The sequence below is a fragment of the Marmota marmota genome, unplaced genomic scaffold (genome assembly GCF_001458135.2).
Source record: "Marmota marmota marmota unplaced genomic scaffold, marMar, whole genome shotgun sequence".
In the NCBI taxonomy this organism is placed as follows: Eukaryota; Metazoa; Chordata; class Mammalia; order Rodentia; family Sciuridae; genus Marmota; species Marmota marmota.
The window spans coordinates 4,348,091-4,370,797 of NW_025999913.1; the positions used below are offsets into that span (position 1 = coordinate 4,348,091).

Here is a 22,707-nt window from a genome sequence, read left to right on the forward strand (position 1 = left end):
CATTAACATTTAAATTTTCACATTTAGCCAAGAACTTTTGAGTTAATGGTTGGAACCTTAAGCTTTTTGTAATATTTCACAGTTTTCAAGAATGATCACATATTTGATCTCATCTGATCCTCACTGTTGATCTGGAAGTTTGAAAAAATGAGTACTATTATTTCCATTTTGCACATGAAGAAGCTGAGCTTTTCCCCAAGTAAATTGTAGCACAAAGATCAGAAATATGGCCCGTTTCAGTGATGCACACCTGTAATCCCCGCATCTCAGGAGGCTGAGGCAGGAGGATCCGGAGTTCAAAGTCAGCCTCAGCAAAAGTAAGCTCTAAGCAACTCAATGAAACTCTGTCTCTAAATAAAATATAAAATAGGGCTGGGGATGTGGCTCAGTGGTCCAGTGCCCTGGAGTTCAATCCCCAGTATTCCCCCCACCAAAAAAAAAAAAAAAAAAAAAGATCAGAAATATGGTCTCTTGGTGTTCAACTTTCGTCATGAGATGAGCTAACCTAGACAACTAATACTGTGTGCACATCTGGATTTCATCTTCCTAGCATGTCAGTCTAGTTACTCCATCCTTTCATTCGCCTGTGTTACCCTTAGAGAGAGAGAATTAAAATTCACGGTTTTCTCAGACTTGGCATGCTTGGTTAGTTGGAAGCCCTTTGAGTACAAGGAGGGCAGGACACAAAAGGGCATATTAGGAAGGAGTGGTAGACAGAGGTAATTGGTGAACTGTGCTTTTCACCTCTAACCATTTCTAAGCAGACTAAACAGCTCTGAGTCTGGGTGGTGCCTGGGACCATGCAGAGCCTGGTTCCTGAATATCCAACATGAGCTCTCAGAGGTGCCGCTTGGCTGAGGAGGTGATTCACAACCATGGATCTTGTTTTAAAGGAGAATGCTGCCCTGCAATTGCATGTCCTTTTTATTGCAAATTGTTGGAAAAGGGGAATCCCTGAAATGTTTAAAGTTTTACTATGACATATTTTAAGGGTAGAGGCTGTACCTTACTCATTTGTGTCTTTTGCAGAGTCTGATACTGACCTTTGCATGTAACAGGTTATTATTATTTGCTGAACAAATGAGGAGCATAGAAGGAAATCATCCTACATCAAAATCTGTGTATTATTCACTAACACCAGAAATATCCTTTCTCCTCTCCAACCAATGGACATTATGGGCTGGTTATGCTAAGGCTGACTTATAGCATTCATTCTGTTTCAGGAGAAACTCTGTCCATTAGTGTTACCATAATCATTTGAACACTTGATTGAATTCACCTTTATTAAAAGTGACAGGAAATTGAGAAGCTGTTAACAGTGCTGAACTTTTATCTCATTGTAAGGGGAGTGCTATCCAGTGCTACATCCCTAGTTCCTTTTAAAAATTTATTTTGAGACAGGATCTTGGTTAAGTTGGTGAGGCTGGACTGAAATTTATCATCCTCTTGCCTTAACCTCCCCAGTTGATGGGATTACAGGCCTGCACCACTGTGAAGGGCTCTTTGTATGTTTGATTCCTTGGATTCAAACTGATTAGCTCTGGTCAACTGTGAAGAAAAAGAGCAAGATGTTTGGTTGAAAGTTGTGCCTAAAAGGTTTAAGTGTCTAGAGGCACAAATACGGAAAAGTTAGAAAATTATCTTCCACTTCCTTTAGAATATGCAAATGTAGTTATGTATATATACATATACTTAAGTTTGTATGTAGTGTGTACATATTTTTTGGTTTCTTTTTTCAGTTCATAAACATTTCAGAAATATATTGTTTAAAATAAGACAAATCAATGAGCACCGTTTGTGAAGATAAGAAATGTTTATTATAAGGATCTTTAAACGATGTTTATTAAAGAGTAGAACAGTTTTCCAAATTGCACAAACAGCTTTTTATTGATGGTGTGACTGGGTCTATATCTAAACGGGGTTGGTGGAGACCACGGTGTAGTTAACACTCAGCTACCAACTGGGAGTGGCCCTGGAACAAGTAGTTGGAATGTTCTGGCTCAGAGTTACTCATCTGTACCAAGTGGATTGGTATCTGTCCAGGGTTCTCCGTCGCCCTCAGGCTCAAGTCCTAGGAGGGCCTCTGCCACTCACATGTTCTCAAAGCTTTGAGCTTCAAAGGAACGGGGGAGGGGAGATGGGGAGGTGCGCAGGGGAGCGTCTGATACAAGCATATCCGAGGTTCTTTTACAAAAATTGGAAACCGAGTATTGAGGTTGAAGCGTTCACAACTTCTTGTTGAAAGTGATCATTTAAAAGGGGGAATAAAGAAATGGCAACTTACATTTTCATATTAGCCAACGAAAAATAGTTGTAGTATTTTCCTCTTCATGCCAAATAAATTATTATTTTTTGGTGAAGACTTTTCCATAAAGTGGTATTAGTTTTTAAAAGTAGTTTTTACATGTTGGAAATCAGAGGCAATTTCCTGGATTACCGGAGTCAAAGAAAACTTAAAAAAAATCCCATCACCTATGCATTCTCTTTTGAATTGTGTTTCTATTGGAAGCTTGTTTGGCATCATTCCAGGGATGAGCAAAAGTAAATGTTAACAACTAATTGTCCAATTGAGTGGCCCTTTCATTCCAGTTTATTTTCGAGTTGGAGACAGGAAATCCTCAAAAGCTAGGACCTGTTTTCTGGGCCAGTGTGACCACAGCTCCGGCCACAACAGCCCTCTGAGCGCCCCTCCTTCCCGGGGTCGCCACGCCTGGGGCGGTCAGGTCGCCCGGACCCCGCCCCGCCTGGCGTTACTCAGGTCTTGGTGGCGCAGGGCGGAGCCGCGGGTCGGCCGCCGCAGGTGGGGAGGGGCGGCCCGAGCGCGTCCGTGACACCCGCGGGGGGCGGGGGAGGCGCGGCGGCCACACCCCGCCCTGGGAAGAAACCGGCCAGGTGTGGCTTCGGCGCCGGGTGCCAGCGGGGAGGAGACTCGCTCCGCCGCGACCAACACAACACCCAGCCCCGACCCAGCGTCCTCTGCGGCCCTCGCCGCCCTCGGAGCCACAGCTCTTCCTCCCGCTCTCGCTTCGGGCCGGTCGCCGTCCCTGCTCTCGCTGCGGCCGGGACGGTCCTGGTGGACAGGGCAGCGTCCCCGCGACCCTCCTGCGCTCCCCCACCCGCTTCCCGGTTGTCCGCCTTCGCTCGGGCCCCGTCCACCTTCTCCGAGCGGGCCCGCCTCGCCTATGCCTCGGCGCTGAGCCACTCTCCTGAGTGACCGCCGACATGAGTTGCAACGGGGGCTCCCACCCGCGGATCAACACCCTGGGCCGCATGACCCGAGCCGAGTCCGGCCCGGACCTGCGCTACGAGATGACCTGCGGCGGCGGCGGCGGCGGCGGGGGCGGCGGCGGCGGGGGCACCAGCAGGATGTACTACTCGCGGCGCTGTACCGTCAACGACCAGAACTCCGACGGCTACTGGTGGGTACCCGCCCCGAGCCAGAGCGTGGGGCTCGGGGTCCGGCTCCGGGGCGTCCACCTTTTAGCAAAATCCTAGGACTTTGGGACCGGGAGGGACACGTTCTCAAGTGGCCGATCAGGAAACCCAGGTTTGGAAGGAGAAAAATGTTTGCCCGAGGTCACAGAACACTTGCTGGCCGCGCTGGGAGCTGGACCCAAGCGTCCTGACACCCAGCGCTGCCTCTCTGATCCAGGCGTGTGTGAGTGCCCGGACAGGGGCGGCTCCCTTCCTACCTGATGGGACTTGGTCCCATCTTCCACTCCCCGCCAGCCCGGGCTGGAGGCCAGAGGGGGCGTCATCCCCCACCCCGCCCTCACAGGCGAGGCGAGCGGACCAGTAGGGGCGCAGTGTGCGGCCCTCTCTCTGCGGTCCCGGGGTTGCCACCTACGTAGCCCGGCCAGGCTGCAGTTGCCTTTGTTCCCGCCAGCTGGTGGAAGGTCAGGAGAGGCGGGGCTGCGACTACAACACCCAACTTTACAGTTTTACTTTTTATTATAATTAGAGAAGTGGGGGCCTCCGGGCGCTATCTGGTGGCCGCGATCGTTCCACCACCATCTGTACTGGCTTACCCCAAATTCCTGGTCACCTCAGAACCACGATAGCGGGGGCCCCGGGGCTGCTCCGCCACCCGCTGGCGTCTGCGCAGGCTGAGCGTCTTGGTGGAGCGGGGTCGGGTCCCGAGGAGACCAGGCCTGGGACGCTCCTGTCCCGGCAAATGAAGCTTTTCTTCAGGGGCGACAGCTAGGCTGGCAACACTGCTGCGCTCCAGATAGAGCTTTACTGGGACGCGCTTGATCCCTCTGGGTGGCCACGCTGTAGCACCTGTGGCTCCGCGTCTGGGCCCTTTGTTTCCCGCTGGGGGGAAAAAAAGTATTAGACGTACTTCCCCAGTGCCTTGGTCGCAAAGCACGGGCTCAGGTTCTGCCCTTTGATCTGCACCGTGTGGTCTGGGAGCTGGGGGCGGCCCTGGCGGGGGTGGTGCTCCGGCTAAAGCTCTCTGGAGAGGCCCACTGGCAAGAAGGCTGTGCCTACTTGGCTTGATCGTCACGGAAGTAGACCTAGGAGGTCTTTGTTTTATGATAGGAAAGGTAATGAACAGGATTTTTTTTTTTTTTTTACCCAGTCCTGGGAGTTGGACTCTGATTGCCCACGTGAGCCGTGAGAGTTTTGCGACCCGCACCCTCCCCGCCCCCTGCCAGCCTTTCCCTCTTCCGGAAAGAGGCCCTAGTGCTTAGATCAGTGCCAGATTATTTACCCCGCGTTGAGGCCTTAGGGAGAGGAGGGGCAACCTCTATTTTGCAAGCAGATTTGAAAGCAGGCACTATACAAGTTGCAACCCGTTTTCTGCTTGGATTTTTTTTCTCCCGGAGCATTCTGATATATGTATATTGGGTTTTTTTTCCTTTGTGTTTCCTTTTTATTGTCTAAGTTTTGGAGCTTTTTTTTTTTTCTGAATAAAATGTTTTTGGGGATTTCCATTAAAAATGTGCCAAGCGATAGGAGGGATAAAAGCTTGGGCTTTTAAGTTCGTTAAAAAAATTCGCCAGAAATTTTACTTTTTTGTTGCGGTCTTCCAGGATTTGGAAGGCACGGTCTTTTAAATGTGTGTATTACACACAGTTTAAATCCAAGTCAGAATATGAAAGGATTCCGATGAGCTCCTTTTAGATAGTTTATGAATTAAATGTTTATTTGGCCCCTATTAATATTCTTTTACTAACCTGGATTTCTTTTCTTTCCTTTCATTTCCTTCCTTCCTTCCTTTTTTTTTTTTTTTGTGCGTGTGGTTCTGTGATCAAATCCATGGGCCCACACGCGCCCAGGAACGTGCTGTATCCTGAGTTGCACCCTCATCCCTCTTGTCTTTCAAATTGACAATGATCAGTACCCATTAATTGACTATTTTCCTCTCGACCTTTTATACACATTTTAGAGAAGTAAAATTTTAGTTAATTCATTCATTGGTTAATGAGCAACGTAACGATGATACATGTTTTATTAGGATTCCTCCCCGTTGTATTTGGGGAGGTTCAGTGTTTTTTCATTGGATAGTGTTTCTGAATTCTGTTTTTACAACTAAAAGCTTGTTTATAAACCTGTCAAGTGTTACATCCCGCTGGGAAGGAAAAACAGATCCAAGTGAAAAAATGACCTGACTGGAGGAAGGGTATTTTTTTTTTCCCCTGCGGGTGAGTGTGAGTCACGGCGCAGCGGGGCGTCCGACCTGGGGCTTCAGCTGTCCGTCATTCTTTCTCCGGACCCAGGTAAAGGAGTTTCCCCCAAGCCTGTCGCGCTGCCTGGAGTGGTGCAGCTGAAGACCAAATAGCTCGTAAATGCTGACTTCTGCATTTTCAAATAATGGCGACTGGCTGGGGAGAGTCAGGCTGAGCACCCATACCTGTTTTTCTGGTGGCGATCCAGTTCTGTGTGGAGGAATCTGTTCGCCCATGGCTTGGGCTTTGAAGCAGGAGGCCCTGTCCGCCCTAGAGGGCTGCTGCTCTCTGCTCTGTGAATGACGATGAAGAATTTAATAAGTAGTTTTCTGACCAAAGATCCCCCCCCCCCCTGTATAAGGTGTTTTCTTTTTTTTTTCATTCTTTTAGCACAAAACCTATGAGAACTACTGATTGCATTCAAAATCATTTATTTCAAAACTGCTGGTTTATTGATTGAATTAGATTGGTGATTTTTCTTTTTCTTCCTTCCTCCCTCCCTTCCTTCCTTCTTTCCTTCCTTCCTTTCTTTCACTGGGGTTTGAACTCAGGGCCTCCCATATATGCTTGGCAAGCACTCTATTGCTGAGCTCCACCCCCAGATTTTAAAAATTTTATTTTGAGAAAGAACTTCTTCTTAAATTGCTCAGGCTGGGCTTGAACTTGTGATTCTCCAGCATTGGGACTACAGGCATGCCTCTCTCCCCATGCTGGGTTTAGATCCATGGTTTTCCAAATAAGTGTGTTTAGCCCTTTCTTATATAAACTGATTTGAGTATGTGGAGAGCCCCAATCCTATTTTTCTCTTCAAAACCATTTTAAAACATCTCCCCTTTGTCTGTTCTTTCTACTGCTAACACTTGTCCATTTTAATGACAGTATTATATCTCTTTTACATTGTAATTCTCTCCTTCCCCCATCATGCACCTGTCCTGTGTTATTTTAGATTGGAGTGGAATCTTCAAATATATTATTTAACTTCTTGTTTTCTATTTATTATTTCATTAAGGTTTAGTAAATGTTATATACTTGACAATATAATAAGCAGAGCTTTGAAAATGTAAACTTCGGATTTTTCCTGTATAAAATATTATATTAATACTGTTTTCAATTACAGCAGAATTTCTCTGATCTTTTTCTTGTAGTTAAAACAAAGCACTAATCTGTAGTGAAATTTATCACCACAGTAAGCCAATCTCAGAGTTAGATCTTTTATCAAAGTATGGATTTTGTAGGAGGATTAAAAGCAGAACATAGTTATTAAGCTTCAGAAGTATGTGGTTATGTTAATGCTTACTTTTATCCAGATCTCATAATTTCAAAACGAAATAGGAGTTGGGGGTGTAGTTCAATGGTAAAACACTCACCTAGCATGGGACACCCTGGGTTCAATATCCAGCACCAAAACTTCTCACAAAAAAACAACAACAAAACCAAAACACATGTGATCACTATTTGATATGTTTTTTAAAGTTTACTTTTACATTACCTGTTATAAGAAGCCTTTTTCTTTGCGTGAGATAAACATCATTTGCACTGAATTGCAGAAAAGGAAGAACCACTAGTGGTTACCTAGTGGGCAGAAATCCCACTTTTCTGTGGTAGAGATAGAAGCTAAATACTTGCTTCAAGTCCTAGAGTTCTTTCCTGGCTGAGTGGACTGGGTTGATACAAGAACCTAGGGCTCCTCACCTTGGTCCTCCCCAGCCTTTGCAGCTCAACTTTTAGACTGGACAGGTCAGTAATTAAATGACTGCATCTCACATTCATTTAAGCATTGAATATATTTTACATTTATTCAAGTATATACTGAACATCTGCTGCACACATGTGTTAGGTGTCAAAGACTTGAACTTTGAAAGAAGTGTACTCCGAGACATATTATAAGTACTATAATACAGAAGGATGGGGCTGGGCGTGTAGCTCAGTGATAAAGTACTTGCTTAGCATGTGGGAGGCCCTGGGTTCCATCCCCAGCACTGCAAAATAAAATTAAAATAAAACCCAACAAAGGCAAAGGGCTGGAGGGATGTAAATGACTTCAGAATCTTCACAAGAAGACAGGATAACAGAGATAAAGTCTGTGAGGGGGCACATTATAAAGGAAATGGTATTGAATTGGTCTTTTGGTAAAGATGGGCAGAGAAGAGCACGGGAAAAGTCTGAGAAGCTGATAAAATGATCTCCTTTTTGAGCATTCAGTTTAAAGTGAGGAAGCAGGAAAAAGACAGGAGGAAAGATCTCCTGAATGCCATGAGAGGGATTTGGCTAGGCAGAGGGCACCATGAGGGTTTTCACTGGGGCCAGTGGCAATCTCCATAGAGGGGGCAAGGAAATGTCCCCAGCAGTACTTTCAGACTGCTCTGCAGCAGCAGCGTGTAGGTGGCATGAAGTGGAGCGAGATGCCAGGAGGAGTCCCTGTGAGGAAGCCATTGCCCCAGTGAAGGAGGGAGGTAATGAAAGTCTGAGTGTGGGCTGTGGCTGTGGCGAGCAGGTGCTGGCCAGGTGGAGTGACAGCCAGTAGCTAAGAGCTGCAGGCAGGAGTTTGAGAAAACAGGCTCAGAGCCTGGGTGACTCATAGAAGGAGTATCCTTGGTCTTTATTTTGGGAAATGATGGTAAAGGAAGATTCAGGTTAACTTAATAGACGGCAGGTAACATTCACACGGTGGTTAAATGTGGGTAAGTTGTGTATTTTATAAAAATCAGATCATCGATGTGCCAGGTGCATTATGTACACAATAATCTCAAGCCTCACAACAAACCTCAGTCTACAGATGGGAAACTGAGGCTAAAATAGTCAAAGATCACACTGTTAGTAAGTGATGAACTGGGTTTGAGTCCAGGATACCACAGGCCCCCAGAAACGATCCAGCCTTTGTTGTTAGAATCCATTTTTTCTACTTATAAACTCTTTTCTAGCTAATTGGAGTTTTTGCTTCTTTTTAATTGGTTGCAATCCTGTGAAATATTTATTTCATAACCATTTTTTCCTATTAATACTCTTGTAGAGTTCCATCTGCTTAGGAAAAAAACACTCAAGATGATTCTGCATTAAGCAGACTAATTGTTTATTCTGTATCAAGCCATCTAATTGTTATTTAATGGAACAAAAAAAAAAGCTTTCAACACTAGTTAACTTTTTTTTCTCTAAATATGGGCATGATTTCATTGTTCAGGAGACTGAATTGCCTTGGGAAGAAAAGAATCTGCTGATGTCTCTGATACCTCAATGCTGACTTCTTAGGGTGGAGCAAAGGAGGGCTTGGGTGTGACTGGGGGAGTCTAACTTGACTCTCAGCTAACCAGTCTTTCCAGATGGGGAGGTTCCAGAAGGTTTTAGAAAGAGAGCTTCAGTCTGGAAGCCTTGCTGTTCACAATTCTGCTTTTCTCCTTCTGCCTCCTCTTGGGCTGGTCCTGGCTCTTGAAAAAACAGTCAGATGTGGTTATGATGTTGAAACTGCAGCCCCACATCCCTAAAGACCCAGACCATTTGCCATTCATTATAAGTAGTGTTCTTTAAAATACAAATGCATCCAGTAATTTACACCTCACCACCAACACTTGAGACAGGAAGAGTCTACTGTCCTTCCAAATCTCATGAATGTGGAATCTATATGTCTTGAAAATGGGGACTCTTTAGTGAAAAGCCACAGCAAACATATTTAATAAGGTTTTGCTTGGAATTAAAAATGTTGACCCACAAACATAACATTCCTTGTTTTATCTGGCCCCTGGGAGGAAAAAGGAGTTGGCTTCTTCAGGGATTACCGACAATTTGTAAAGAGTTTTTCAGGATTCTGTCAAATAAATGTAAATTTTTGCGTAGGGATGTAATTCAAAATAGAAATCTCTATTTTGACATTGAATTTGTAAGAACCAAATATCTTCTTAGTAAACTAAATAAGGGCATCTTTCTCTGAATTTTCTTGTCCCTTCACTAAGTCTCTTTCATGCTGTTAAAATGTATTAATCTTGTTGAGTTTTCTGTTACCTGTGAGTCTTGTAGGTCATTTCTAAGAACTAGAAATGTTTCACACATAATACCTAATTCATTTCTTCTTTCTCCTCATTCCCATTTATTTTAGCTGCTACATAAAAACATAAAACTTGTGCCTATTTATGGGGAACCATGTTTCTCTGCATGTACACACACTTCCTTTTGCCCTATACCCAATTTTCTGCATAATGTTCTTAAATTTATAGATGAAGACAAAAATACAAAAAGGATTTTTCATAACCATGACAACAACAGGTTATGAAGAGAAGAATTAGCTTCTGCAACACCTTGGGGACATCCTGACCCCTCTAAGCCTTACTCCTACACCAGGAGGGGGGTGTTCCTACCTGCACAGCTGCAGAAACTCCAGCCAACACCCTGGGTGCATGTCACTCTGACTTGCTCTGAGTCACAGGCTGTATGTGACTGTATGTGACAGCAGCTGAGAGGCGCTGAGCTGGGACTGGGTTCCAACTGGGGTGGACCTGGGTGCCTTTATGAAGGTGATGTAATTGATCTGCGCTCCCCCCACTCTCCATCTCAACACAATCCATATGATGCATGGTGTAAAAATAAAGAGAGAGCCACTCAGAAAAGAAGTGGAACTTGTGTTGGAGAACTGCCTCCGGGCTGGGGACAGCATGAAGGACCAGAGCAGGCCCTCTTTCTAAAGTCTGGAGGAAGGAAGCCTCCATTTTTGCTCGCTGGCTGAGTTGGGAATGGGCTCCTTGGGATAGATGCACTCCTTGGCTGAGCTTTTGAGGCTGGGGTGATGAATGGTAATGTCCTTAGATCAGCCACTGGTTTGCTTGTGCTCTGCTCTACTTAGCCAAACAAACATGCATTGAGGCCTGCTGTGTGCAAACCCTGTGTTGTTAGGTGCACGTGGGAGTGGAAGATGACTAAGGTATGGGACTTTGCTCTCCAGGAGTGGGACAGCCAGGTGTGTAAACACCTAAAGCCCAAGTGGGAGCAGAGGTGCCAGGGGGTGGGTTCCACCCAGCAGGCAGCATTTGATCTGTAACTCCAGAGGGATGGATAAGGGACATTTCAGGGGATGCCTCCGTGTTTAGTGAGTCTTGGGGGCGTAAAGGTATCAGCCTCAAATGAAAAAGTAAAATTATATATCTTTTCCTTTTACTTAAGATCCTTAAGAGAAACTCAAACAGTATAGAATGTGGAAAAATGCTTTGATAATGAATGACAAAGAGCTAAACAAATAGGTCTTTTTTAAAAATATTTTTTTAGTTGTAGGTGGACACAATACTTTATTTATTTATTTATTTATGTTTTATATGGTGCTGAGGATCAAACCCAGTGCCTCATACATGAGAAGCAAGTGCTCTGACACTGAGCCACAATCCCAGCCCCAAATAGGTCTTAAGATATTAATGCAATATATAATTATAATTTTCAATACACATTTACTGATCCATTAGTCCATGAACCTGAATACAGAAAGACATAAGACTTTTGTTTCAGGAACATATATATATATAAAATTGTGGGTTGAATGAAATGAAAGAGGAGAGGAGGAGAGAGATGGAAAGAGGAAGAAAGAAAAAATGTAATTCAATGGGAGAGAAAATATATACACAAAAAGAAGTATAGTCAAATGGCATGAATGTCTAATGAGCAGTTAAAATGACTATAGAATCATTTTTGTAAAACAGCAATCATTTAAAAATATTTTAACTTTGCAATATTACTTGCACCTTTTCAAAATATTTGTTTTATATTTTCTTTCTAGAATATCTGGCAATAAGTGTTAGACTAATGCTCCAAGACAGCTAATTTTGCATTCTTACTTTTTAAAGAAAAGAAAGAAAGTCATTTGACCATGGTAAGGCAAAACATAGCTCTATGTTATTTCTAACGTCTTTGTATGGACTGTTTCGGGATTACACTCCAGACTGTGTTTTCCTTTAATCCACTGACAAAGGGATCTTTATAAAAACGTTTGGAACCATTACTTGTTTAAACAAGTTTTAGAATGATCTTTAAAAAAGAAAAGTCTGTAGCTTTATGGGGGTGGTGCCCACCTGTAATCCCAGTGACTGAGGTGGAGGATCGAAAGTTAGAGGCCAGCCTTAGCAATTTAGTGAGGCCCTAAGCAATTTAGCAAGATCCTGTCTCAAAATAAAAACTGCAAAAGAGCCGAGATGTAGCTCAGTGGTAAGACTCCCCACCACTCCGTTTAACTGCATTCAACTCCGAGTGCCAAAAAAAAAAAAAAAAAGTTTGTGCAGGCTGCTGCTTTGTAGTGTGAATCATTTGTCTTTGTGAGTTTGAAGATTAAAGCAATTTCCAAAGAGTTAAAAGTTTGAAGGACGAATTTGCTTCTTCCAAGGACAGCTGTCAACAGTCTTTTAATTGATTTGACTCAAATCCGTTTACTTATTTTTTTCAAAAGAAACATATGATGTCTTCCATCTGAAATGGGATTTAAAAATGAAAGCTAGAGGTTTCTTAATCCGATTCCTAACATGGTTTATAATACCATCCCCCTTTCTGTCCCCCCTCCCCTGTATGCCAATGTTTAAATTTTTTTGAGGCTAGGGATTTAAAAAATCCTTACATGCTTGTTAAATAAAACTATTGTTAAATAGTTATTTAAAAACTATTTCTTCATACATGATAAAATTTTGCATTTTCCCAAAGTACTTTACGTGAATTGAAGAAGAGAACTCAGTTACCATTAATCACAACACAGACTTTTTAATATTACTTTCAATAAGAATGAGTTGGATTGTTGCCTAAAATGGACTTAAAGAATGAGTGAGCCAAAGAAACCTTAGATATCATCTAGCCCAAGAGATGAGAAAACCACAGCCTAGAAAATTTCCAGATTAAGCCAGCTGTGGTGGCACACACCTGTAATCCCAGCGGCTCAGGAAGCTGAGGCAGGAGGATGGCAAGTTTGAGGCCAGCCTCAGAAACTTAGTGAGGCCCTAAGCAATTTAGTGAGACCCTGTATCAAAATAGAAAATTTTGAAAAAGGCTGGGGGTTTGACTCAGTGGCAAAATGCACCTAGGTTCAATCTCCAGCACTACCCCCTAATTTTTTTCTGAGGTTAAAAAGAAATCAAAAATTGTATGTTCAGGGCTGGGGATGTGGCTCAAGCGGTAGCGCGCTCGCCTGGCATGCATGCGGCCCAGGTTCGATCCTCAGCACCACATACAAACAAAGATGTGTGTCCGCCAAAAACGAAAAAATAAATATTAAAGATTCTCTCTCTCTTAAAAAAAAAAAAATTGTATGTTCAATAAAAACATGATCTGATTTACAGAGGTTTGTTTTGTTTTGTTTTGGGACACTAGGGATTGAGCCCGGGGGTGCTTTACCACTGAGCTTCACCCCCAGTCTATTTTTTATTTTGAGACAGGGTCTTGCCAAATTGTTGAGGCTAGCCTTGAACTGCCTCAACCTTGCTGGGGTTACAAGTGTGCTCCACCATACCCAGGTGCAAAGTTTTAAATCACACACAACTTAAAAAAAATAAATAATTACATACTTTCTCTGAAGCAAGTGCTCCTGGCTGTCCAGTACAAGAGTCCGTGGCTGTACACATGGTGGGTGAATATCTGACATTGGACTGACCCGATGGATCAAGATCCCTTTCTGCCTACAATTCCTTCTTGATTTAAGCACAGCCAGTTTGGTGTGGATTCTTCATTGAAGGAAGACAAGCTAACTGAAGGTCAAGGAGGATTCTCTTTTCCCCAGTCACTGAACTTCGTTTGGCCTGAGTCTGTCTTTGGCGATGGACGGAGCCAATCAACCAGGCACACTCCTGGTTCCCTTTCTCTCCTTCCTCTGTTTTTGAAGGGTTTCTTGGCTACACCTCAGGTGGAAATGGGATACTGACCAAAGAAAGACAAGAGTACTCGAACCTTCCTCTAGGATCAGAGGCAGTCTGGAGAAATTGCATGTCACAGCCGCCCACCCCAACCATGGATTTATTTTCTGTGGTTTTGGTACCCATGGCCAACTACAGTCCAAAAATGTTAAACAGGCAACTCTAGGAAAAAAACAAATCTTAAATTCCACTTATTATACATATTGTTGTAATTGTTCTATTATTGTTCATTCTCTTACCACACCTAATATTTAAATCAAACCTTATCATAGGTACGTGTGAATAGGAAAAAACATAGTATATTTAAGGTTCAGTACTAGGCAAGATTTCAGGCATCCTCTGGGGATCTTAGAACATATCTGCTTGCACAAGGGGGACTACTATAAAAGGTGAAATTTGATTAATGAGATTATACTTTCCTATAAACAAATAACAGTGTCAAAGACTTTTACTTTCATCATCCCAACACATTAGCTTTTCATTTTATTGACCCTTAAATCTGATTTCGTCCTGGGGTTGTGGCAGAGTGTTTGCTTGCCTAGCCTGTGTGAGGCACTGAGTTCCATCCTCAGCACCACATATAAATAAATGAATAAAATAAAAGTCCATCAATGTCTAAATAAAATATTAAAAATAAAAAAAGAAATCTGATTTCTGTGCATTCCTCTTTTTCATGTAATGGAACATAATGTTCAGTAAGCAATAATGTGTTTACTGAAATGCAAAGTAAAACACCTAAAGGTTTTAATCTCAAGGGCATTACGTGGTGAACTTACGCAAGCCTTTTGGTGAAACGTGAATTTTTGAGTGGTATCAACAGCCTATGAAGTGAGGATAGGAGTCTTGTCTTTAAGGAGATGCCCACCGTTTTTGTTTGTTTGTTCTTTTAAGATACACATGACAGGAGAGTCTATTTTGGCATAATATACATACATGCCCACCCTCCTTTAGAAACAGGAAATGTCTTGTAAAACTTGGAGGAGAGAATTAAAAAAAAATACATAATAGAGGAAGCCTTTCTGTTTTAACCCAGCTTTTAATGGCTTTTGCTCCCCTTTTGTTGGAAGCAACTCATGTCTAAGCGTCTTGAAATGAAGTCATCTAGTACCTGGGGAAAAAGAAGTGGGTGAGTTTATATTTTGTTGTCAAATAAGTTTAGTCTCAGTAGATTCCTTTAAAACTTATACGTACACTCTGGATAAATTTATTTATTCACAATGGAGTTTGACCTCTGCTTGTGTGTGTGTGTGTGTGTGTGTGTGTTTTGGTGCTGGGATGGGGAGTGGAGTGGGAGGGGATGCATTTACCACTAGGATATACCCCAAGCCTTTTTTTCTTTTTAAAGCATTTTTATTTTGGAGTAGTTTTATATTTACAGAAAAGTTGCCAAGATAGTACAAAGTTCTTGTATACGCCTTACCCAGCTTCCCTAATCATCTTCCGACAGCTCAGTCCATGATAATTTTTACAGTGGCACACCTTGTTAAATGTCGCAGAAACTCTGGCTTTCATTTTAGATGCTTGAATGGGAATCACCCTCAGAACCAAGTTGCTGAACAGAATTTCCAAATGTTTCAAAAGAAGCGTGCACTGATCCCTACTTGGGAGCTCCTGTAATTACACAGGAGCATTCTAATTCCTTACTGGGGTTCTGTGTGAGTTTTCTGTATCTTTTTAAGTTCTTTCCTGGGTCTCTTGAGTTTCTTTCCTCTATTTTCTAACAGGTACATTTGGGAAGGTGTCCTAACGCCGTTGGAATTTCGTGCAAGTTAGGACAACAGATACAGTTTTGTCTGTGTCTTAACATTACCCAAAAATATGCCAGGTTTCCTGTGTGAGTTCTGAGTGGAAGAAAGACTGGTTGCATTCATGGAGGAGGAGAGGGGAGGCCGTCTGGTTTTGATAGGTTGGACATCTCAGCAGCACGTTGTCTGGGCCTGCCTGGAAGAGCCAGGATCATCATTTGGGAGCGGTTCCCAGGGAGGCCTGGGCTCCTCACCCACATTCAGCTAGTGCTGACTTGTTGGAGAGCCTTGCTTGCAGGGAGGGACCCCAAATCAGTGGCAGGAAAAGAAAGAAAGTGCTTCCCTGTGGTGGGTGATGCAGAGTGAGGAGTCCTGGGAGAGTTCTCACACTTTTGTGATCCCATCTGTGCATAACACAGCCATTGTTTTCCAATTTTTTTTTTTTTTTTTGGTGGTGCTGGGTGGAACCCAGGGCTTCATGCCTATGAGGCAAGTGCTCTAACACTGAGCTACACCCTACAGCCCAAACTTTTTTTTTTTTTTTAAACAGTGAAATACTTTCTTTAAAACATGTAGGGACACAGACACACACACAGGGGAAAGTCCAGTTTGTCAGAAAGACGTCAAACAGAAGCAGGTGCAAACTGGCCCTGACGGAAGGACCGAAGCCCTCTGAGGAACACAACTTGTCTCGTAGCACATTTGTGAACCCTTTTCATGAACATCAAACAATAATTTGACAGGCTTTAAAATCTCTCATTCTTGTTCTATTTTGCAGTGTTGGGGGTCCAACCCAGGGGCTCACACATGCTAAATATCTTGACACCAAACAATAGTAGGCAGTGGTATGGTATGATGGATCTTGGCAAATTAAAAAGTGACACTCTTGGTCTGGGGTTATAGCTCAGTGGCAGAGCATTTGCTTAGCACATGTGAGTCTCTGGGTTTGATCCTCAGTATCACATAAAAATAAATAAATTAACTTTTTTTTCAAGCACATCCTGCTTTTAAAATAAAAAGTAAGCCTCTTTAGTTATACCTTGCTCTCTAATGGATTCATTTATGTTGTGGAGCAAATTAAATTCCTCTAGTCTATTTCTTTAAAGTATGGACAATGTACAACTTTTTTTTTCCCCTCTTGCCAACATCTCCATTGTTCGAAGGTTTCTGCTACTTGTCTTCCAGAACTGTACCCCATTTGCATGTACATTGAAGGAACCTCATTGTTGAGAAAAGTATTGATCCATCTTTCAAGGAGAAGGGTCATTAAAAATACTTAAAATTTCCACCATTTCCTTAAACCATGATTTCTTTACCATTATTGTCTTTTACTGTGATGGCCGAAGGTACTTTTGTAGAATTAGCTTTTCTCTCATCTCCTGCTTTTTCCTTTGGCCAGACTTTCTGGTGACATCTTCATGCTTAGTATCCAGTGCTGTGAGGTCTTCTTGCAGAGGGACTCATGGTGTTGGGGACATGGCATTATCAACTGCTGTGGGCCAAATTGGGAAGGGTGATAAATAGATGGAAATAGCTCCCTGTCATGACAAAAGAGATGTGTCTTTACATTTCAGAGGAATTCTCTGGATGGGATCATAGACCTGGGAGAAAAAGTGCCATGAAGGACATTATTGGCTAAGTTGTGAAAATCGAAAAGTTCTCTAGATTAAACACTAGTATTATATCCATTCAAATTTCCCCGATTTTAATAATTATTTTGTGATTTGATAAGTGAATTTCTTTATTCTTAGGAAACACATGCAGAAATATTTGAGGGTAAAAAGACATGATTATTCTCAAGTGATTAATGAAAAAAATATATATATACCCATAAATAAGTGAATCCACATATGCAGACAGGCGAGAAGGAAGTACAGCCAAATGTTAGTAATCGGGGCATCTGGGTGAAGAGTCCTGGTGAAGAGTCTCATGGGAGTGTTTTTGTCTTGCGTTGGCAACTTCTCTGAACATTTTGAATTATTTCAAAATGGAAAAGAAGCTATTTCACATCTGATTTCTTTGTGTTTGCCTCCTCAGTCAAACCGGCACCATGTCCAGGCACCAGAACCAGAACACCATCCAGGAGCTCCTGCAGAACTGCTCCGACTGTCTGATGCGGGCCGAGCTGATCGTGCAGCCTGTAAGCCTCCCCGTTCCCCCACATGCCTCACCCACCTGCAGCTGGGCCCCATGGGCCGTGGCTCTCCTGGTCTTCTCCAGCACATCCCCATTCTCTGACCTGTTTTCCCTGCTGCATAGTTAGAAGTGGTCGTTTCCAGAACAGGCTAGAGAGGGCCATCATCTTAGTCTGTTTTCTGTTGCAAATAACACAATGCCCCAGACTAGGGTACATTATTAAAAAAAAAAAAAAAGAGAGATTTATTTTCACTCCTAGTTCTGGTCCAAGGTCAAGGGTCACTTGTAGTGTTGATCCCCGGGATAGTGTGGGGCATCACATGGAAGAGACAGAGAGCCTGCAAACTGGCTTTTATAACAGACCCACTCTGAAGATAATCCATCAAACTATTAATCCATTAATCACATGAATGGATTAATGACATCTTAAAGTTCCACCTCTTAATATTTCATCATAGGGACTGAACCTCGGCAGATGTTGACATGACCCGTGGCCACCTCTTTGGAACCGCAGCATCCTGTTGCTATTTATGTGACTTTGTAATCTTTTCTCTTCCTAGCAATGTAATCCGTGGTGTTTCTATCACTGAATTGGGATGGATTGTCCTGGGCACCATCAAATTAATAAAATGGCTTTTGTAAGGGAAAGTGACCATACCAGGAGGATAATTCTGTTTGAGAAGCATAAAAAATATGAAAAAATAAACAATTGAAATTTGAGCGAAAAGGGTGGCATTTGTGAGAATCTGGAGCTCCTATGATGACTGAGATCTCTTAACTCTCTTCCAATTGGGGTCAAAAAACATGAGTTCTGTGATATTTGCTATAGAAAGACTTCATTTTAAAATATCTTAGCACTCACATTTGCTCCAGGTTTCTGAAGAAACAACCAGAGAATGATGGGGAAATAGCCACCATTTCTTCCTTTTTCTGAATGATTCTTTGCAACAAAATAATCAGGTTCCAGTCTCCCCCAAGCTGACATTAATGTTGGGGTTATATCTGAAGTTGACCTAATCACAGAGTACCTCTGTTAAATAGTCTATATTTGAACCGATTTAAAACAAGCAAATGTATGGCTTCTTCTGTTTGAAGAGTATCTCACTGCTCTGATTTCCTAGTTTACATATTTTGTGAATTCTTGTTCTGGTTTATTTTATCCCATTAAGAAAATATCTTTACGACTGAACACAGTGGCACATGCCTGTAATCCCAGCAACTCAGGAGGCTGAGGCAGGAGGATCACAAGGTTGAGGACAGCCTCAGCAATTTAACCAGGCCCTAAGTAACTTAGTGAGACCCTATCTCAAAATTTAAAAGAGCCAGTGATTGCCTGGTCATAGTGGCACATGCCTGTAATCCCAGCAGCTTGGGCCACTGAGACAGGAGGATCATGAGTTCAAAGCCAGTTTCAGCAACATTAAGGCACTAAGCAACTCAATGAGACCCTGTCTCTACATAAAATACAAAATAAAGGCTGGGGATGTGACTCAGTGGTCAAATGCCCCTGAGTTTAATCCCAATACAAAAAAAAAAAAAAAGAGGATTTAGCTCCGTGATAAAGTGCCTGCAGACACTGGGCTCAATCTCCAGTAAGAAAAAAGAAAATAATCATTGCTTAGTCCATGTAAAAATATATTTGAGGGTCAGCAAACCAGCTTGGTTCTGGTTCTGGTTCTGGTTGTTTCAGGCCTCTGATTTGAAACAGACTTCCTTCAATGTTCCTAGTGCCCAGATTCCTTCACACAAAGCTAGACAGGAGAGCGGTCAGGGACAACAAGGAACATACCCACCCCATCCCTGGACTCAGTAGTGACTGTGGTTACATTTCCCATGTAGTTCTAGAAATTTACATGGATCACGTTCCCACTTTATTTCTACTTATGTGCTTTGAAGTGCAATAAAAACACAACCGGGAAACGGTATCGTATTTGCTAACATTGCTGCTTTAGAGAAATGAGGTTCATTTGGCTGAAGCCAAATGAAAGCAGCAAAAGTAAAATTCTATAGAGAAAGCTCCTGTGTGGTCCTACAGCAATGGAAAATTTTCTCTCTTGAAAAACAAAAAACAAAAAACAAACAACTTTTATTTTGAGATAGTTGTAGACTCACAAGAAGAACAAGACATTATAAACTCACTTGCACGAACATTGCAGATCAGGGCTGGGGATGTAATTCAGTGCCAGAGCGTATACCTAGTATGTGCCCAAGGTTTAATCCCCAGCATTATAACAACAAGAACACATAAATAATAGTACCAAGCAGCCTTGTGTGTCCCTCACCTGGCTTCTCCTGCTGCTGACATCTTACAGAACAGAAAAGCATCATCAAAACCAGGACGCAGATTGACCCAGTACAGTTAACCAAATAGAAGCTTTATTTTAAGATCTGAAAAAGTCTTGTTCCTATAAAAATGCAAAAAAAAAAAAAGCTCATTTGGTATGTGAAAGGCCCTAGGTGGTGAAATGGTTACAGTGTTCTTACCACTGTGAAATCCCAGTGAATCAGAGTTCCATATAAATATGAAAGATCCATACTCAACATTGAAGCAAGGGGAAGATGAGCGTTCTGTAAATCCAGGTGCAAATGTAAAAGACAGCCCACAAATGTTAGTTCATGATTTTCTCTCTCTGTTTACTTCCTTATCTCAAATTTGTAAGGTCATTTTCAGTTAAATTTTTTTTTTTTGCATTTCCAGTGGGGTGCTTTATATTTCTTATATCTACTATAGAAGTTCTTGCTCTCCTTAATGCACAGGAATCCTTTCTTTGCAGTAACATGTGTTTTCCTTCCTGTGAATTCTCTCTTTTAGGAACTGAAATATGGAGATGGAATACAGCTGGCTCGAAGTAGGGAACTGGACGAGTGCTTTGCACAGGCCAATGATCAGATGGAAATCACTGACAGCTTGATCCGGGAGATGCGACAGATGGGCCAACCCTGTGATGCTTATCAGAAAAGGTAATGTCCCCAGAGCACGGATCAGGAGGCTCGTGAGGAATGTTGCACACCCCGTTGTGCTCGGTCCATGACCTGTGTCTTCCTCTGGAGGAAGCAGACCCATGCCGAGGAGAACCTGCCTTCCTTGGCCTTTCATACCTTCACGATCTGCAGTACAAATGGACCAAACCACTGCCCTCTTCTGTGCAATCACAAAGCTGCCATGAGAAGAATTGAGCAGAGCTGCCTAAGAGCGTGTGGCCATTCAAAAACTCTAGGTCTTATTTTGAAGCTCTGAGTTCATTAGGTGTCAACTGCACCTCCATCTAGAGGGCAGCAAAGCTCTCTGCCCAGCATCTGACTTTTTAGGAGTCTAATAAGAAGTCTGGTTTAGTGAATATGAAAGTGAGAGTCTTGGACTTGGGCATGAAGCTGGGATGTGTAGTCTGAACTTGCTCCCAAGCCACCTGGGGTCCAGGGTACTATGAGAATCCCTGGGAAAAAACACATGAGAAATCAAAAGGTGTTATGCTGGGTTAGGCAAAGGCAGGGACACTTTCAGGCTTTAAGCATCTTCCTAGGACCTAACATATTTGAATTTTTTTTTTTTTTAAATTTTTGGGATAGGTTTTCGTCAAGTGCTGAGGGTAGCCTTGAATTTGCTACCCTCCTGCCCCAGTCTCCCAAGTTGCTGGGATTACAGGTGTGTGTCACCACACCTGGCTGGACTTCATATTTTTGTATGTGATCAAATTTCAAGTCATGTGATAAAGCAAAAAAATATTCAAATTAAACATTGGTGGCTTCTACATGGACCCAAAGGAGATGCGGAGAGGGGGGTTTGTCCTGAATGTGTTTTCATAGGCTGTTTTCCTGTAGTGATATTGTTTCTGTTCTTTCCTTTCAGGCTACTGCAACTCCAGGAGCAAATGCGAGCCCTTTACAAAGCCATCAGTGTTCCTCGAGTCCGAAGGGCCAGCTCCAAGGGCGGAGGAGGATACACTTGTCAGAGTGGCTCCGGGTGGGATGAATTCACCAAGCGTCTCACCGGCGAATGTTTGGGATGGATGAGACAACAAAGGGTGAGCAGCGCCCAGAGGGACAAGTGTTGGTCCTTAGACCCCCAAACCTAGGTATCTTAGTTGTGTAGAGAGCAGTGGGTGAGCCCCAGGGTTCTGGTCACCAAGGACTTCAGGTGGCAGTGATCGCTTGTGTCTGCCTGCTAAATCACATCATTGTTCTACCAAGGTAACTGACCTCATCTATGTTGCAGATAGGTACTTAGAAAAAAAAGAAGAAGAATATTGTGGTGGTTCATTTAAAGTATTCACAAATTGGAAGTGCTGGGAACCGTCAAAATGGACGTTCTGGTTTGGGCTCCTCGGTGGCCTGCCTGGTGGTTTTGAAGTGTCAGTTGTCTGGTTGGGCAACCCTCACATCACTGGTGTGGGAGTGAATTAAAATAGTGGCAGCAGAAGTATGTGTTGATCCTTTCCCTAGAACCGGGGTTTCTCCAATGTCTATTTCAATGCTAATTATTGTTTTGTTGTTTTATGTACTAATTATGCCCTATAATGAACAGGTGGCAGGGAAACTACGCCATAATCAGGGAGATGGGAATTTTATAATGAAAACCTACTCCCAATGAACCATCTTTCTCCTGAGAAGGTGGATATGTTAGAATGATACCCTGTGGAGAGATTGTTATGCAACAGCCTTGTGGTTCTAAGAGCTTGGTGGGTTGTAGGACCATTTTAGCACTCATTCAAAAATTTCGCAGCCACTTTTTTTTTTTTTTGACACTGAGTCTCACTGTGTCTCCAGGCTGCTCTCAATCCCTGGGCCCAGGCAGACCTTCTGTAGCTGGGACCATAGCACACTCTGCTGCACCTGGCCTTTTAGAATTTGGGGATCTGTTCTTTCCCTTCATTCACTCATTCATTCAGTTAACTTTGTCTCCTATTTTTCATAAAGTCTGTAAGTATTAGAGAAGGTGGTGTACAGAGAGGAAAAACTAGGAATAACCTTAGAAACTTTAAATATAAACCTCTTGGCATGTTTTCAAATTCCCATCAAATCTTTGGATGTACATTTCCTGAGGATTTTATCTGTACTCACTGTGCCAGAAATGGAGGTCTCAAAAATTCTGAGCCATAAATCTGAAGATGAAAATTATTGAAGAAAATAAGGTACACCCACATTGCCCAATTATTGCCATGTGAGAGCTGTAGTAAATTTTTTTGCTTTGCTGGGGGTAGGGTGGTGGTGCTCCAGCCCCAGTGACAGGAAGAACTGATGGGGTTTGAACCACACCTTAAGGATCCTTAATGGGAGGCAAAACAGCCTTTGAACCAA

At 42.8% G+C, this 22,707-nt stretch overlaps 1 protein-coding gene across 3 annotated transcripts in view; it reads left to right on the top strand.

Annotated features, from left to right (window-relative positions):
- Positions 1-2,896: 2,896 nt before the first annotated feature.
- Positions 2,897-22,707, top strand: part of LOC107149231 (desmoplakin) — a 63,439-nt gene continuing 43,628 nt past the window's right edge. Inside the window, exons 1-4 of one of the 3 annotated variants that reach the window (XM_015493984.2) lie at positions 2,897-3,419; positions 17,314-17,416; positions 20,225-20,373; positions 21,260-21,434. In XM_015493984.2, coding sequence (XP_015349470.1) covers positions 3,223-3,419; positions 17,314-17,416; positions 20,225-20,373; positions 21,260-21,434 — 624 coding nt within the window. In that variant the 5' untranslated portion in view covers positions 2,897-3,222. The remainder of the gene's footprint in view (positions 3,420-17,313; positions 17,417-20,224; positions 20,374-21,259; positions 21,435-22,707) is intronic. The other 2 variants (XM_015493985.2, XM_048799763.1) reach the window with 2 other exon arrangements.